We start from the raw sequence: 18,690 nt of genomic DNA, 5'->3' as shown, positions 1-18,690 counted from the left end.
AACACTGGTGGTGGGAGAGAGGAGAGGGGGGGAAAAGTTGATCACTGTAGGTACAGGTGATGATGCTATCTGCCAGCGCCTAACAAACTGAACTCAACCCCACCATGTGGGATGTTTGTAGCCAGAGGTCCTGTCTTTGTCTGTGGAACATGCTGATGTGTGTGCTGCTCATAGACGTATTCTTCTTATAGTACTCTTCAACAAAACTGGGACCTCATTATTGACAATGACAATTTTCTCTTATTTTTGCTTGTGGAGCCTTCTTACCAAGAGAAGAGAAAAAGATCTCATTTCATCCCTCTAATTGGCTGTCCAATGGAAGGAAACATACATTTTTAACTTGTGAAACACAAGAAATGTATTATGAAATAATGCTTCAGTAATCCTAGATAATTAGTCGATTACCAGTAGCAACAGTATTTGAGATAACCAGTGGCCATTTTAAAGGAATTAAACACTTATAAAATGTAATTGTGTGTGTAGGCTGAGAGACATATGTGCAACTACAAAGCTGCTTTGAAGACTCTGACCAACACACGCACCCACGCACCCACAGACAGAGCTGCCCTTGCAGGGAGTGCAGTTTAGAGATCATGCGTGCACAGTACAGCATGGCACACATTTGCACACACTGCAGCAGCGTCCTCACTAAATTGTGTTTATTGTGGTCAAGGGGGTTTTTAGTTCTCTTTTTTTTCCGTAAAACAATTAAGAGATATTTAAGAGATATTTAAGAGATAATTATGAGCCTATTGCTACATGAGGCCCTTTGTGTATCATCTCTGCTGTGAACCTCAGGACTTTCGCTTTGTGTTCCTTAGACACTGAATTTGACATGACAGCTCGCCAGTCCTGGGTTGCATCAGGCCAGCCTATCAGAGAACTCGATCTGAACAAGGACGTTGCAGACAGCCGCGGGCGGGGGGGGGGGGGGTGGGATAGTAGAGGGAGAGGAGAAGCCTGACGCTTTCGTCTTTGTCAAAGAAATCCTAATTATGGCGGAGTAGCGGCACCATCGGCACCTCTTGGTGTCACAGCAGTGTGACAGACAGTGACGAGCTCTCACAGGGCAGTGGCGGCGGCGGTCGGCCTCCTCTGGCACTGTGCTGTGTGGACGCACTGCAGACGGTGAAGGCTGTCCAATGAGGCCCTCGCCTCCCAGTGCTGCAGTCCTGACCCCCCCCCCCCCCGAACGCTGGGGTGAGACACATCTGCTCGTGCTGCATTGGAAGCAAGGGGACTCCAGCACAACATGGAACAGCCAGCAACCCAGACGAGACGATGAGTCCCAGCTTGGCATTCTGGGTGAATGAGATGATCTGACGAAACACTACTGTATGGAAGGAGAGGGGGGTTTAAAATAGCATTCCTCTAACTGTTAAAAGCTGTGTTGAACCCCCACTCATTTCTTTCTTCATCTCTCTTTTCTCTCACACATGGCAATGAAGACAGTTGATCAAGTGAAGATACTTAAGACACTAAATCACTTAAAGGCATCAGTAAGGAACTTTGGTGAAAACTAGCAGGTGCCTAACATGACATTTCTAAACACACACTGATAAAAGCTTGCTACTACACTAGTGTCTTTTGATGATACATGTCCTGTTGAGAAAACAATTCTGACGTTTTCATGGGGTGGTCCTTCCCTGACCATAGAGCTATATAAGGCATTGCCTAAGTAGCTAATGTAATATGACGTAATATGACAAGTGTGTCTATTTCTTAACATAACCATATGCTCTCATAATGATCTTGAAGATGATATCAAAACTCAAAAGGTGGCATATAAGTGGTGCATATTGTGGCTTGGAAGGCATTCCTTGGATGTGTAATGAGTAGTAGTGGAGGTGTGGACATCCCCACCGGTGAGGTGCAGGGCAAATGGAACTAGAACTGCAAAGGAATGAAATGCCCGCACTCTGCTAAAACTCCCAAATATTTAATGTGTTGCAACGTTTCGACCCGACTGGGTCTTCCTCAGGCAAGAGGAAGCCTGAGGAAGACCCAGTCGGGTCGAAACGTTGCAACACATTAAATATATGGGAGTTTTAGCAGAGTGCGGGCATTTCATTCCTTTGCATTCCTTGGATTCCTTCCCAATGCATGTGCTTGGAGAGAAACCCTGCTGGATGAATCCGCTGGCTGTAATGTGTTGGGGCTGCTGACCCAGGCCAACTCTATTTCTGGAAGTCCTGGCTAAGCCACGAGGTGCCAACTCCACATTCTGGTGCAGCAAATCTGAACTTAAATGCTTTTCACGCCAGAAAGAGGGACAGGAAATCTCTGCTTGAACATGGGTGGAATTATCTTCACAGCATGGAGCATGTTCAATTATTGAATTTTTTATCCATTTTCTCTCTTACCCCCCTCTCTCTATCTCAAACACATACACACACACACACACACACACACTCCTCTAACGCTTTCATCCGTCATCCCCCCATACCTGTCGCACCATCCTGTCTCACCACATGCAGTCGGGACCCCAGAGGAATTTTGCGCGGGCATAAGGGGGATGGCGCATGTGGGCTGACTGGCAGAGGCGTCCGTGTGCCAGCTGGCTTTTTAATGGATTTTGGCCATTTGCCGCTCTTGGCAGAGAGAGAAGCCAGAATAATTACAGTGTCCTCAGGAGCCGGACGTGTCGTATTTAAAGCGGGCGATGCTTGTCCGATGCAGTCATTTGTGGTTGTGCGTGTTCCTGTGGGCCCACAGGTGCTGCCTGTGTGTGCATGTATAATAAGTTAAGGAGTCGATACTCCGTTTACTCCATGAAATAGTCACAGGGAACACAGCACTGAGAGATAGCGGAGTGTCACTCCAACTTGATGGATGGATTGAGATACTCTATGGGGGTAAGAAATTGAAGGTTTTGTGAAGGTATTTTGAGTGCTTCTTCACATGACAGAATCTCGTAGAAATGTTTTTCTCTCAGAAATGCTCTTATCTGGGACTGAAAACTTGCATCAGAAAAGAAATGGCTTGCTCGGAGACCAAGCATTTATGTAGATTCACAGTATTAATACACACACACACACACACACACACACAGACACACACACACACACACACACACACACACACACACACACACACACAGTATATAGTATTTAAATTCCAATATACTTGCACAAAAAGTATGTATGCATAGTACTCGGCACATATCGTACACATGCTGTACAGGCACACGCGTGCAGTCTATTTTGTGGCTGTTGATGAATCGGGGGTTTGTGTGTAAGCTTGTGCATAATGGGTCCTCTGAGGATAGATCAGTGTGTCATTGATTGATTTGTTTGGGCATCAATCGGTTGCTTCATCTTTGCCCTGCCAATTAATTAGGTGGCCAGTCAGTTGGGGAGTTTCTTAATGGACAGGCTTCTCTCTTATCTGCATTAGATATCTGACCGTCTGGCAGCAGGATTAAGTGGACACCTTTTTCAGATTAATCGATATACAGTTTAATTATTTTAAGAGTAGGTTTTCAACTATTGATGAGCTCTGTTTTAGTCCCTTCATGTCAGTGGTCCGCTAGTCAGTTAGTCAGCCTTTTAGATAGTTGTTCTAAAAGCTTTGTAAGTCTGACAGTAGGATTTAGAGCAATGTTGTTTGAGTCTTTGTGTATTGTGTGATGTTTGTGTGTGTGTGTGTGTGTGTAGTCTGTGTACTCTGTGTCTGTACTATTTGTGTGTGTGTATGTATGTGTGTGTGTGTGTGTGTGTGTGTGTGTGTGGGCGGGGGGGGGGGGGGGGGGGGGGGGTAGCATGGGCAATTGGCATCTGCCCAGGCTGCCGCCCAGAATGTAAATGCTCCTTGGCAAGCTGAAGCTCTGCATTCATTTGGCCACAGCCGCTTAGCTAAAGCTGATGTCCCTCATCCATTCCAGCACTGCAGCTAGTCGGGCATGCAGACTACTGCACTTGTGAACATGGGGCTTTTATCTGTTTTTTTCTTTTCTTTTTATGGGGGGTCTTTTTATACATAAAGTAACTAATGATTAGTGTTTAATAAAAAATCAAATGAATTAAGCAGTATGTGAGTGTGTGTGTGTGTGTGTGTGTGTGTGTGTGTGTGTGTGTGTGTGTGTGTGTGTGTCTGTGTCTCTGTGTGTGTGTCTGTGTCTCTGTGTGTGTGTGTGTGTGTGTGTGTGGTGTGTTTGTGTGTCTGTGTGTGTCTGTCTGTGTGTGTCTGTCTGTGTGTGTGTGTGCATGTGAGAGAAAGGGAGGTGGCAGTGGAGAAAGAGTTGTGGGTATGAAACAGTTTATTGTATGTCTGACTGGTGGTGTTGTTAATTTGTCTGTTGTCTCTCTCACAGATGTGGATGACTGCCAGTCCAGTCCGTGTCTGAACGGAGGCACCTGCATTGACAAGGTGGACTCCTTCACCTGCCTGTGCTTGCCCAGCTACAGCGGGGATACCTGCGAGAGAGGTAAGCAGCACGCTGCAGCACAGACCCCCCCTCCTCCTCCTCCACCTCCTCCTCCTCCTCCTCCTCCTCCTCCTCCTCCTCCTCATTTAAATAGTTGTCTTACAGCTCCCCTCTAACATCCTCTCCTGTAATCAGCCAGCTGGCTTCCTGCATGCAGTAGTGACCCCACAGGTGAATACAGGGCCGCATGATGGCTCTCTCTCTCCTTTTCAAAACAGTAGATGGTGCACTAACACTGCAGCAGTTCAAATCTGCACAGATTCATCCGCTGCTTGCAGCTACATTTAACTAGCTGGAGCACTAACAGAGATGATCAACACCAAGGTCAAGCACATATATGAGTACTTCAAGCCTCTTGAAGAGAGTGATTGAGAGAGTCTCAAAAGTCAGATGGGAGGGGGGAGCAGCACAACACAACAAACATCTCCCTGATCTTCCCAAATCATCCTCATAATCACATAATGCAGATCACCTAATACAACTATTTGTTCTGAAATTCACTACCACATTTTAGTGTGCAATAAAAGTAGTTCTCAACCATGATATTACATGAACAAGAACATGGGCATAACAGTTAAAGGAACCATGTAAGATTGTGGCCAAAACTGGTACTGCAACCACTTTCAAATTACTGTAGAGCGGTGTATCCCCCCCCCCCCCCCTGACTCGAGGTTGCCAACCCGGATGCCGAAACACTACTGACTTTGTGATTAGTAGATAAGTGGAGGGTGGCGCATCAGGCCAAAACACAACATGACATGACAAAACACAACATCAACATCAGTTGAGGGCTGCAACTTCACTTTTTAAATGACAATATCCTGGCCGGACTACTGTTGTCAGTGATATCAGTATTTGAAATGAACAAGAATTCTTAATGTCTAGTGACATATCAGGGCCATTTTATGATTCATTGAAATACATTTCTTACATACGGTTCCTTTAAAGTCATGGATAATTTCAACCTCATGAGGAATTGTGCTAGCCTAGCCCTGACCGCCTAATATATCAGCTCATTTTCATCTCTATGAGCTGGTGCGGTCATGGGCTCTGGGAATAATGGGATTGTTCGCAGTGATGACATTGTTCTTCCAACTGCAAGCATTCATGTGCTTTGCTGTCAGAATGTGGGAAAACATAGAATGCACAACAAGGGTTAGAAATATGCTCATTAATCTTAAATAAACTACTTGTGAAAGTATATACAGCATTCAAGTGACAAAAAATGCTAATTGCCAAGTTCACATTAAAATATCTGGACATCAAAGTCCACATGGACTGAAATTGAACTATGAAGTGACAACAAAGTGACCACAAGTCCATAACTGAGAAACTCTGTTAGCTAAATTTTGCCCAAGTTTCCCAGATTTTGTTCCCAAATTAGGTGGTATTTAGGAATTTTCCACTGGGAAAAAAATGTTTTACCTATTCTTCCCAGACCCCATGAATGCAGCATAATTACTCAGTCTTGTGTCTGGACAAGGTACCTCACAAATAATATGGCACCACCACAACCAATCATGCTTGTGTGTCCTTGACTGAGCCATTGCAACCCCCCCCCCCCCGGCAGCCCTTCCTCCAGCGACGTAAGTGTCCAGTTGGACAGTTGGATAAGTCACCTTCTCCTCACACCTCCCCATGCCCACAGACTCTCAGGCTCTCGTTCTCAGCCCCCTGGACGGTGCAGTCACCGTGCCTGACTAATGCACAGAATAAGCATGCGTGGTCAGCGCGCCAGAGGACCCCCTATGAATACTGAGTGCTGATTGAATGGGCGTCACACAGGCCGCTCAGCCCTGCCTGGACTTGGGCCAGTGAGGGGCAGGGAGATGTGGGGCGGAGGTGGCAGGATGCCACACTCATCATCTTATCAGGTTTATGAGGCAAGCAGGCGATGATCATTTTGATTGATTTTTTGGTTTGTCTGATCGATTGTAAGTGCCCCTCCTATAGCGATTAGGAATACCTTTTATTCCAAAAGTGGTTTAAGATAAGTGCTTCGTCACAGTGACATAATAGAGCTATACTACTTTTGCTATGTCAGTGCTTGTGACTTGTCTTTGTATAGTTTCCCAGAAGCATTCTATTAAGGACTCTGTAATGGAGGCTTCTTTATCTAATGGCACTTGAGTTCAATTCTTTTAAGAAATGAATAACTTGCCAACAAATGTCCTAATGGAGAACAGGCTCTAGAGTATTTGTCTTTTAATGATGCCCACACATATTCAACAAGACCTGCACTTTACAACGGGGTACGTTAGACTCAGCAGCATGTCTGCAGAGAACCATCTCCATGGACCTGTCTTCCAGAAATTAGACGCAGTAGTGATTTTTTGGGTGCCTTTCCTGGGTTTGACATGTCCATTTGAAGCACTGAGGAAAGCTGTGGTAAATGAAGGGTGGATGAGGGAAGGAAAGAGAGAGAGAGAGAGAGAGAGAGAGAGGTGCTGACAGAGGGGAAGTATCATTTTGGAAACTCCTCCAGTGCTGTTATTCTGCAGTCCCCTGACAATGAATTGGTGTGATGTTAATTATCACCCTGCAGTACTTTATTCACATGTCTTTTCCTCCTTCTCTCTATCACTTTTTCATTTATGCATCTGCTCTCCCTCCCTTTTCCCCCTCTCTCTCCCTTTTGAATTTTGAGACTCTCAATCGCTCTCTCTCTCACATATACTGTACGCACAGACACACACACACAAACGCACACTTACACCTCAACCACCTTGTAATTTCTCCCAGCCCCCCACCACACACACACACACACACACACACACACACACACACACACACACACACACAGAGAGAGAGTTCTTTATATTCTGTTTCTCTATCTTTGTCTCTGTTTCACTCACATTCCACACACCTGTCATTTCCCGACTCCGTCTCCCTCTCTCTCTTGCTCATTTGTGGCTCTGCTAATGTGTTCACCTGACAGCAGCTGCCAGCACTCCACACAAGCACCAGCTAACAGGAAGCTGCAAAGGCAGATACTACCCACGCCGTTCCCCTCAAATCTACTCTGAACGCTGCCTCACTCGGCCTCCGTAACACACCAGCCCATTCTTCCTCTGTAACACACTTCTCCGTTCTTCCTCCGTAACACACTTTTCCGTTCTTCTTCCTCTCCATCTCTCCACCCCATCCCGCTCAAACCGGATTCACAATCTCCAGTCTGAGCTCTATGAGCTGTGACAAGAGTCCAGCCAATCATCAAGGGGCATGCACTACAAGAGGAGGGATTCTTTTCACTCAGGGAAGATTTTTTATTTGGCCAACATTTAGTGGCACACGGAGTGCTGCCGAGTCACCTTGTGCTGTAGAGCTTCATGGGAGAGCTTCAGACACAGTGTCTGCTGAATGGTCCATTTGATAATAAGGAAAACTTGGCACTATAGAGAGTACTGAGTGTTTTTTCTCGTTTCAGCAGTTTTGTATCAAGCTGAATCCTCCCAGGGCACACATGCTGTGTTAGTTATGCAGCACATTGTGTTACAATAAAGATGCATTGACAAGGCTTAGTTATAGTAATGTCTCCTAGCATGGCAATGAGAGGGCTAAGGGTTTAAGCCTGGATCCTGAATTGAGCACATACCAGATTGATGCCCTGACCTTGACTTGTATTAGTTCCTTCACTTCATTTCCTCTTCCTCATGCTTTTGTTCAGTCTTCTCCCTCATGTGCGGCTTGTAAAGATTTTATAACAATATCTGCCCTTCCTCAGCAGCCCTGCTTCTTTATTACGCTCATATGTGACAGTAATGACTTTTGAGAAATGTGTTTTGCAAGGAAAATGGCGTGCAATTGAATTCTCCCATTCTCAGCTTTGTTGTCAGTGTTTAATTTCCCTCTCGTTCCTCCAAAATGCACTTACCCTCCACACTTTTCCTTCCCCTTGTGTCACTCTCTCTCTCTCTCCCTCTCTGACTCCCTCTTTTTGTCTCTGTCCCTCTATAGACACTGAAGGATGTGAGCACGGCTGGAAGAAGTTCCACGGCCACTGCTACCGTCTGTTTCCACGGCGACACACATGGGAGGACGCAGAGAAAGACTGCCGTGAGCACAGTGGTCACCTGGCCAGCGTGACTTCCTCCCTGGAGCAGGACTTCCTCAACGGTCCGTAATCCCTGTCACCTTTCACAACAACCACTCATCTCAACTATCCAATGCACTTGAATGTCACCAAGAGGGCTGTCGAATTCATGTGTGACAATTGTGTCCCTTATCACAGATGCAAATCTACTGATGTTAGCCAAGGGGCTCTGTTAATGCATTGCAGTTCCATTTTATACCTTCCTTCTTTGAGATTAATGCAATCATTTCAGCCATTACAGGAAATGTAATATATTAGATCTGAGTTCTAAGTGGCCCATGTGGTTAGATGTGGTCTGATGTTTGGGTATTAGTCTGTGGCTAACAGCACAATGAAATTGGCCTCAGGTGTGAGGCTAATGAGGCTGTCTCCTGACACTGTGCCAAATTGTCTGTAATCATGAGGAACTTCTTCTGAGCCATCCATTTTCCCCAGTGCCATTAGGGGATATTTAGGGCTGTGAGAAAGCAGGTTGCCTCCCAGTGCGCTAATTACTAATGTCCATCATAGCTCACTTCAAACATTTCATCAGCGTCATGTGGGCCTTTCCCCCTGAATAGCTCTGTTGTTTCAGCACACAGAAGCCCAAACCTGATAGACCATTAGCCAGACTCCTGGACTCATCAAAGAGCCAATCAAAGCTAGTGTTGAGTCCGTTTTTGCAGGGGAAGATGAATCAATACTTTATAGTACAATCTTCTGTACTTCTGTATCAAAACAGTACAAAATTAAAAAAAAAAAACAGCACAGGAGGAGACCAACTCCAGCTGAACTGTAGATTTGATCCTGATTTGTAATAGTGTGTGTGTGTGTGTGTGTGTGTGTGTGTGTGTGTGTGTGTGTGTGTCTGTGTGTGTGTGTGTGTGTGGGCTCGGGGAAAGGGACACGCTCTGCAGAGAGGCTCATCCATCTTTAAGGCCAGCTGATGACAGGGCATTTTACCATGTCCTCATTCTGCTAGATGTTAAAGCCCAATTTAGGTGTTCTTTTATTTTTGTCCCTTGATGAAATGCTGAGTATTTTCTATTGTGTGTGTGTGTGTGTGTGTGTGTGTGTGTGTGTGTGTGTAATCTCTTCTCAGGTCTGGGTCGGGAGAACACTTGGATCGGACTGAATGACCGCACAGTGGAGGAAGACTTCCAGTGGACCGACAACATGGACCTGGTGAGACCACAAGGGCGTCTGACCGCCTCCCTCTGCATCTAAATACGGCCACTGTGCTGCAACATGATCTTTACATCCATAATTACCCACACAAGCTAGCCTACTGCTTTAACTCACTGCATCTCAGACATGGGCTTATTGAAAGTCAATCAACTGTAAAAGTGGCAATTTGCGGTGGAGAATATTGGTTACATTTTTCATATCAATGAGACTCAAGTCAGTAATTGAAGTGGGCTAACTGGTCACAAAATCACTACTCTGTGAAAATGAGGTCGCTGGAAGAAGTCTTGTGTACACACAATATAAGGTCGAACCCATTCACCTAGAATGCATTCTTTTCTTGAGTTTACGTAGGATGGAAAAACTCAATGCAATGAAAGTAAGTTACACTCATCCAGCCAACATTTATCCATTTTATGACATGATAGATAATATGTAGAAGAATGAGTGAAGGAGAAATAATTGTCTTTTTTAAGTATTTATTGTGGTAGTTGTCATTGACTTCAACACTGTTTGTCACTAGGAGCTGAATCTAATCTTGGTTGCTTGGTTCTCATCACAGATTTTTGAGAACTGGCGAGAGAACCAGCCGGACAACTTCTTTGCAGGCGGTGAGGATTGTGTGGTGATGATCGGCCGAGAGGACGGTAAATGGAACGATGTCCCATGCAACTACAACCTGCCCTACATCTGCAAGAAAGGCACCGGTGAGCACAAGCACCAAGCCAAAAAGCCCCACCACAAACAATGCCCATCAGCCAGAGAGTCATCTGGTTGTAGAGGAGCTCTTTTGATCCCAGTGGCATGAACTATCATATACTATAAATGGATCCATTAAAATGAAACAATAATGAATTTGAAGACCAAAAAACACCAACTAATAGTAGTTGCAAAATCATACCTCAAATAATTGCAAATTCTTACATCATGGTGTTCAAACAGACTAAATACTGAACAGAAAAATGCCAATGACCAGTGTGAAGAAGCTTGACTTGCCTGCATGAAGATTAAGTCTTGTATTTGCCCATGCCCATCTCCATGGAATAATTATCACTGTGAACCAACTGCAAGTGGTTTGTACAACAAGCAGGGGACTTCTTCCTGTTTTCTCCCTTCCTTTTGTAGGGTGGCCTATTAATCTGTCATTGATCAGGGTCTGAAAAACAAGTAATGATGACCCTCCAAGGCCAATCAATTGTCTGTCTTGGGTTCATGCCGTATTTCAGTGTGATGAAATTCTTAAATAACAGTCAGCAAGTTTCCCCTCCAATATCAGCATTCATTCCGTGCAGCCAGTGGCCAGCGTCTGTCTCCCAGTGTACGCCCAACAGATAGACTGTGACAGCGCACGTCCACCTGCTCTCCCACTCTGTTCTCCAGCTCATTCGGCCAAGGCTAGCGCAGTCCATCTGTAAATATGGCTCTGTCTCCTGTAACCAAAGTGGATATTGATCTCCATCCAGGCTGCTTCCTTCTGGCTACTGTACTCAATCATCCGTGTGGAGATTGTGATTTCATGTCCACTCTCATTCCGCTGATAGAAATCAATGCACAGATAGTAGAAACTGACAGAGCATAGTAGCCGCATCCGCTGCTGTGGACACAAATCTTTAGAGTGCTGTTACTAGGGAAATATGTTCAATATTATATACTATACACATACAAACACTAATAAATAAACATGATTATTTTATTTTTCACATAACTAATACCCAAGACAAGGAAGTAATGAGATCTCCCTGAAGTATAAAGTGAGTGTGCATAGGGGGGATGAGGTGAGAGAGGAAAAAGACCTTTGCATCCCTGGGGCTTCGCTGTCGCCAGACATCAAAAGCTGCGACGATCATCAGAAGGCACTTGCTACAGTCCACCATCTTACAGTGCCTAATTAAGACATGCCTGATAGCAGCACTACAAAGAGAATAGCAAAATGATACAGTCCAACTTTGATATGGAATTTTAAAAATGGTATAAAATGGGTTTTATGGGTTTTATCCACTCGCTTTGTTTAAATAAGGAATACTTCTGTGCACACAGGTCCTCCTCCGAGGCTTCCAGAATGTTCTTCTATCATAGAGACGTATTCCCTGAGAGACATACCAATAGGCCTGGCTTTGGTTGCTAGACTTAACTCTCTCACTCTTTCTCTGAAGTCTTAATGTATGCATGTTATCCCACCTTCTTTGAGCTCCGTATAGAAGGCTACCGTTAACCATGTCAGAAGTTGAAGGAGACCATTCAACCCCCTACTCTCTCCTCCATGAAGCTCAGACTGTCAATTACAGCCTTCACATCTCGCCTACAATTCCCACGATTCCTTTCCTTTGTTAAACTAACTGGAAGGCTTTGCACTTTTGAATGAGAGAGGAGAAAGAAAGAAGAAGGCCGGATCTCCTGTATTTATACAACAGCAGCTCACAGCCTCCTGGATATATAAATAAAGACATAAATACACACACACACTTTTTCTCTCTCTCTCTCTCTCTCTCTCTCTCTCTCTCTCTCACACACACACACACACACACATATACATATACACACACACAAACAGAAAGAACAAGAGAGAGAAGTGGAAAGAGCAGAATGTAAATGTGTGATGTAAATTAGAGGTTGAGAGAGTAAAGGCTGTGGGCCTCTCGTCTCGGGCCCTGTAGGGTCTTGGCCCGTCGCTCCGTCTCCTGCTTGCCTGTGCGTGCAGGGTATGTGGAGCCCCTGGGGACTCTGTGTCCTTCTCCACAGGGTGCCTCTCCTCGTACACTGTCCACAGGCGCCCCTCAGGAGGGCTACGAGGGCCGAGGTGACCACCTGCAGCGTAGGCCTGTCAGACAGGCAGATGTTCATGTGATACAGGAGCACTCTCTTGAGCAATGATGATGATATACTAGGGGAGTGCTCAGGGATGCAAACTACTTCCAGATGCGAGACATTTGTTAGTTCAGTCCAATATTGATAAATATGAGTCATACTTAATCAGCCAAATGTACCTGCATTTGCTTATCAGCCAAATGTACCTGCATTTGCTTATTAGCATAGTATACATACAATGCTTTCATCAAGACCCTCTAACATAAGATGTACATATTTGCTTACAATCCCTGATATCCACATCTTGCTTTTTGAATCATGTTCAACTCAGTTGCTGTAACCGATGTGAAAAAGTTTGTTTTTCCCGTTTGTCAAGACTTCCTTAACACAGTTTTGTGATCTGTGTGTGTGTGTGTGTGTGTTTGATATCTGCAGTGCTCTGTGGGACTCCGCCATCAGTGGAAAATGCACATCTAGTAGGCCGGCGACGATCTCACTATGACGTGCACGCCACGGTCCGTTACCAGTGTGCTGAGGGGTTCTTCCAGAGACACATCCCCACGATCCGTTGTCGTGCCAATGGAACCTGGGAGAGGCCCAAGATCATCTGCACAAAGTGTGAGTAATCTGGACTTTTAACCTGACCTCTTAACCAGGCCTGCCCCTGTTAAACTGCAGCCTGTGTAAGAAAGTAAGTCTGTGTGACATTGTTAACCAACCTTTGTCTCCACAAGTCAGTCTCTACCGGGAAGAACCAAATGACAGTGCAGAAACAGACACAGTGGTTTTATCTTGCCTTTTGTCTCCACAAGTCAGTCTCTACTGGTGTAACGGAGGCGAACTGAGCTAGCATGCTAGTTGCGCGTGTAAATCCTCACACCCCTAACCTTAAGAACGCTTCTAACCGCTGAGTTGGAAGCCTGGGCTCTTAGCTTAGTGGTTAGAGTGTTCGACTCCCATGCCGGTGTGTGTCGAGGTGGCGGGTCCGATGGCCGTGAGCGGCGGACGAATTACGACCCCGGTTACACTGGGAAGAGGACCAAATGACGGTGCAGAAACAGACACAGTGGTTTTATCTTGCCCTTTGTTCTCCGCAGCACGGAGGTCCCACCGTTACCGCCGGCAGCATCACAGATCGCACCACGAGCACCGGAGGCACCGCCGGCACGGGAGCGGGGGTCACAGGGGTCGCGAGGAGGGCCACGGCCGCTACTGAACCAAACGCCAGCTCCAGCAGTGTGACATCACTTCCTATTCACCTGGTACCTTGTACCTAGCTTCATGGCCGAGGGGAAATGACATGGATAAAAAAAAATCATGGCCTCACACAGACGGTTCTCGATGTTTGACCCCTGTTTTGTTATTCTCTGTCTGTATCCCATTTGCTCTTTCCCTCCTTCTCTTCCCCTCTCTCCATCTGTCCTTCTGCCCTTAGGACATCATCTACTTTCCATTTGCACCTGGAGTTTTGAGCTTATTGAAATAACTAATTTAAGGCCACTAATCTGCAACTAAAGCCCTGTTCCTACATGTTTTGAGAATGGAAACATCCATTGTAGTTCAGTCCCTGTGGAAAGCCATGAGGCCAGACCCTCTAGCAGTAATAATAGACCCAGTCTACTATACAGAATACCAATGGCTGCCTGGGGTGATGTAGGAGTGTACTCTATTTTAGTGGCATTAATAATGTTTGTTACCATTATAGATGAATCTACTAGCTCTTGTGAACACTGATATGATTTAACTCCCCTTTCCAATGGGACTCGGCATCTCCAAAAGCATGGAATAGCTCGCTCTCTTGAGTATGTCTCTCTATGGCAGCTTTTGCAGGCTTGATAATGGCACAAGGACTGGCTCTTTTATTTTCTACTTGGGGTATCAAAAGGATCCCTGAAGAACAGAATTGGTTATTGTTGGTTGAGTTCCTTTGTTGTCAATCTTAGTTAAGGCAGAGCCACAGCCCATATTCAGCTGTGTCACAGCTCACAAAGCACACAGCATTAGAGATGCTACACTACAGGCCTGGCACTAAAGTTTCTTCAGCGACTTAATTACTTTTTGAAATAGTGTCACATAAACTCTGTGTGCTCTGTGTCATTGACCTGCTGTATATGACTGTAGAAGTCTGAGTATTTGTGTGTATGAGACAATGAGACAGTCTTTGTTGAACTTTATCCACAGTTATTTCTTTTGTGTTTGTTGTGCTTGTTGTTGTTGAGCAGTCACCTGTTGAGCGCCCATACACCCTACCCCCCACCCCCACCCCAATCACTGAACTATACACAAATGTGAGCAGGCAAAACGTGCACACACACACGCAAATATATAGGCACGCACACAGACACACACACACACACACACACACACACAGGGACACACACACACACACTCACACACACAGGGACACACACACACACACTCACACACACAGGGACACACACACACACACACACACACACACACACACACACACACACACACACACACAGGGACACACACACACACACACACACACACACACACACAGGGACACACACACAGGGACACAAACACACACACACACACACACAGGGACACACACACACACACACACACACAGGGACACACACACAGGGACACAAACACACACACACACACACTCTTCTCACTCGTCCTCTCCCTCACACAGGTTTGACTCACTTTAGAGTTTCCATACTGTTAGTCTCATCATAGGACCAACTGACGAGAGGTTCTTAGTTGTAAACTGAGCTGAGGTGGGACATATGACCTCGTCACTTGGCCCATGGTACAGAGGCCATATTGCAACACAGAATAAAGTTTGTGTTGTTATGTGGTGACTTACACTATACAGACTATACAGTGTGGAAAAGTTCAGCAGAAATCATTCACCATTTTCAGCGATGACATCATGAATGTCTGGTCAAGAGAGACCTTTCCAGTCAATTCTGCATAATTTAAATAATCACCTTTGACATATCTACCCTCCCCGATCCCCCCTTATCCTTTTTGTAAGGACCTCATTGGGAAAAAGAACAATATTAACCAGTTGAGTGAACTCCCTCTCTGTAAATACTGTGATGTTTGCTGTGTTATGCTCTGTTATGGTTGCGTTCTTCATTAGGTGCCCTAGAGTTTGTCCAGTCAGTTCAGTTCTGTACTCACCACCATCTCCAGCATCACTTTCAACAGAACCCCTTCAACACACACCTTTTACTGACCCTGATGACCTAACCCTATTCACACGCTCTTCTACACACACACTCACACCATATACACTAAATCAGCCCCAGACGGCGTACTGTCAGTATAGTGGGTACGACGGTGAGAGAAACACAGCCCGTCGGGTGGATTTCCACTGAAGGCAAAGTAGGAAGAACAATGACTCAGCAGTGATGCCTTTGTTCCTTTCATGTTTGTTTTTTTTCTCTTCTGTCTGCTCTCAGACACCATCTCTCAGCTTGTGCTTTAAAGAGAGTGTGTGTTGTGGGAGAGCAATGAGGAGAGTGATGAATGTAGTCTCTGAGGTTCTCATCTTTTTTGGTATTTTTTCCTCTATTCTTCTTGTTGCTGTGTTACATTCTTTATTAAGCGGGAAAAAAACAAACAATAAAGCTGATTGGATCAGTACAGTCTGTGAGTAACGAGTGTCTTGTTTACTTTTCCTTATTATTTTGTGTCGCCAAATTAATTACGGTTATCCTTTTATAACTTTTTCGCACTGACTCATACAAAAACATCTATTTCTATCGACTTCAGCTGTATGGGCCTGCTATACCGTGATATATACATTCAGCTGTATGGGCCTGCTATACTGTGATATATACATTTTATAGTTATCACAAACGTAGTTAATCAACATAGTAAGGTCATTAGATCTTTCCACTTTTTGATGCATGTGTTTTATAGGCAACTACTACTGGTATCAACGTCAAATCAGTTTTCACGTAGTCAGGTGAAGGACAGAAGGACTATGCACCGTGTTTTGGGTCAGACAAAAAAACCTTTCGCAGCACAACATCGCTAATTACAGTATATTGCCAAATGACACAAGTTAGCATGCTCGCAAGCCCTTCATCTGTGCTCGTAAGGATTTCGCATGGCATGCCTTTTCAGTAGTGAGATTGCTAGTTTTCAACAAAAACACCCAGCTGCTGCTTTGAAGCATACAGTGTCTCATATGGATGTCATAAGCTCAGAAACTCTTCAGCTGCATGGCTTATGGCAAACCAGTAAGGTGACTTTAAGGGGAAAGGTTGCAGGCAGGCGGGTGATTGTCTACTTCATTGGCGATGTCGTCAATCTGCTCCCAGCAGCACACTTCCTGCTGGGGTGTCATGCTTCATTTAGCCAGTGACACAGTCGCAGCGTGTCCCTTTGGAAGGGCGCCCCATGGGGAGACCTTGACACTTGACCTTACCTGTGGAGGGGGCGTTCTGAACGTACACAAACACACTCTGTTGTACTGCTCAGACGTAAAGCTGGTCTTTTTCTTTGAAACGTTACCAAAGTGATGTCATTTAGTGTGATAAATCTTTGATTTATCCTAGGGACAAATACACACACACACACACACACACACATACAAACTACCCACACACTGCTCCGTTGTTAAAGCTTACAATCTCCGTTTACCTCGCCTCTCTCCCCTCCTCCAGGTGAGTAAATACCAGCTGGTTCACAGATCAGTGAAGCTGGCTACTATGAGTGGGACGTTTTCTGCTACTGAGTGAAGATGAGAGACACATTTCCATCCTCAATGGATCTGTCTTCAAGGGATAGGAATTATCTGGACACTCCCTCTCATTGAGCTGTAAAATACCAGGGAAGCATTTATCTCCGACAGACTCACAATATTTATTCATTGTCTCACTCACAGTATTTACTAAATTCCTGTGTCGTCATCTCTCTCTCTTTCTCTCTCTCTCTCACCTTGAATGCTCTTTCCTGCAGAACACCTATTTGTTCCTAACCCTGCCACTCCAGGATAAGTGAGGGCGAATTGAGCGGCTTTGTGCTCTTGATGGGGCTGGATTTACTCAAGTCGCCTCCCCCATTGTTCTGCTGATTTCATTCTGCACTCCCCCAAAGCGGCCAATTTTTGTCCATTCCATCACACTCCCAGAAGCAATTTTCACATTTGTCACTCTCCCACTTTCTCAGTGAATACAGTGTGTGTGTGTGTGTGTGCGTATGTGCGTGTTGTGTATATATGTGTGTACGTGTGTAGGGGTGTGTTTTACAAACAAGCACAGGCCATCCAATTTCAGTTTGAGCAGCCAAGATGCTCTTTCATCCTTTTTCACATTCTCTCTTCTCACAGTTTCTATCATTCTTTTTTTTTCTTTCTACTTCCACTACCTGAGCCAGAGGTTCAACTTTTACCTTGGCCTTGGCCAAGAGACAAACAGACATTAAAGCAACACTATCCAATCCTAATATTGATGTTATTTTACCATACAAACACTTTTCAATCAGAAGTAACTGACTAAGTCTGGGTGGAACTTCATTGCAAAACAAAGCAGCAGTCTCGACTGATTCCTCACAATGGGTCTTTTGGCCACGACAACTTTTCAGTCTCTGGCTGAAGTGCTACTTGATGGCATTTTCTACTACACAACTGTGCAACAGGACCTTGCCATTTGCGCTCACTATCTTCAACAGGAGATTTCACACTACATTATTTGTGTTGGGGAAATCATGGGAGGTCCACATACCTAGATACTTCAGTTATGCCATATTAGATGTTCAATTGAAGTGTCCCTATGTAGGGCCAGAGTGAAGGGGTAGGCCTATACACTTGATCCAGTGTTACACAGGAGGGACAGTGGTACAGACTATAGTCATACATATCAAAATACCCATCTCTCACATCAGGTATGGCCTGGGGTCGTGTTACAAACACAGTATACTCAAGACTGATAGAAGGAAAAGTGTAAAGAAACCTGCATCCGACAGCACCTTTTTCCTCTTGGCATCTCCATACCATATTGGTAAGTGCCTTCTCATCAGCAGTGATGTAGAGCCGTGGCAGTAAACACATGGCAAAAGCCCTGTCTAATGTGTGCTTAGGGTTGCATTTCACAGCCGTCTTTCAGCCGCACGTCTGAGTTCCGACACACGTCCAGGGAGCGGGCTTGAGACGCACGGCTATTTGCCGAGGCTGCTGTAGGGTTGGAGCGTGGATGCGCTGCAGATGAAAGGC

At 45.2% G+C, this 18,690-nt stretch overlaps 1 protein-coding gene across 1 annotated transcript in view; it reads left to right on the top strand.

The window, feature by feature from the left end:
• Nucleotides 1-13,704, top strand: part of LOC143133517 (neurocan core protein-like) — a 48,579-nt gene extending 34,875 nt beyond the window's left edge. The window contains exons 13-18 of the mRNA XM_076293280.1: nucleotides 4,313-4,426; nucleotides 8,384-8,542; nucleotides 9,601-9,683; nucleotides 10,246-10,390; nucleotides 12,924-13,106; nucleotides 13,586-13,704. Of these exons, the coding sequence (XP_076149395.1) occupies nucleotides 4,313-4,426; nucleotides 8,384-8,542; nucleotides 9,601-9,683; nucleotides 10,246-10,390; nucleotides 12,924-13,106; nucleotides 13,586-13,704 (803 nt within the window). The remainder of the gene's footprint in view (nucleotides 1-4,312; nucleotides 4,427-8,383; nucleotides 8,543-9,600; nucleotides 9,684-10,245; nucleotides 10,391-12,923; nucleotides 13,107-13,585) is intronic.
• Nucleotides 13,705-18,690: the final 4,986 nt, after the last annotated feature.

This window comes from Alosa pseudoharengus, unplaced genomic scaffold (assembly GCF_046254945.1).
Source record: "Alosa pseudoharengus isolate Yale_2024_CS ecotype anadromous, Long Island Sound unplaced genomic scaffold, YU_APseudo_1.1 YU_APseudo_1.1_scf_2, whole genome shotgun sequence".
In the NCBI taxonomy this organism is placed as follows: Eukaryota; Metazoa; Chordata; class Actinopteri; order Clupeiformes; family Clupeidae; genus Alosa; species Alosa pseudoharengus.
This window is presented reverse-complemented; position numbering and strand designations above follow the sequence as displayed.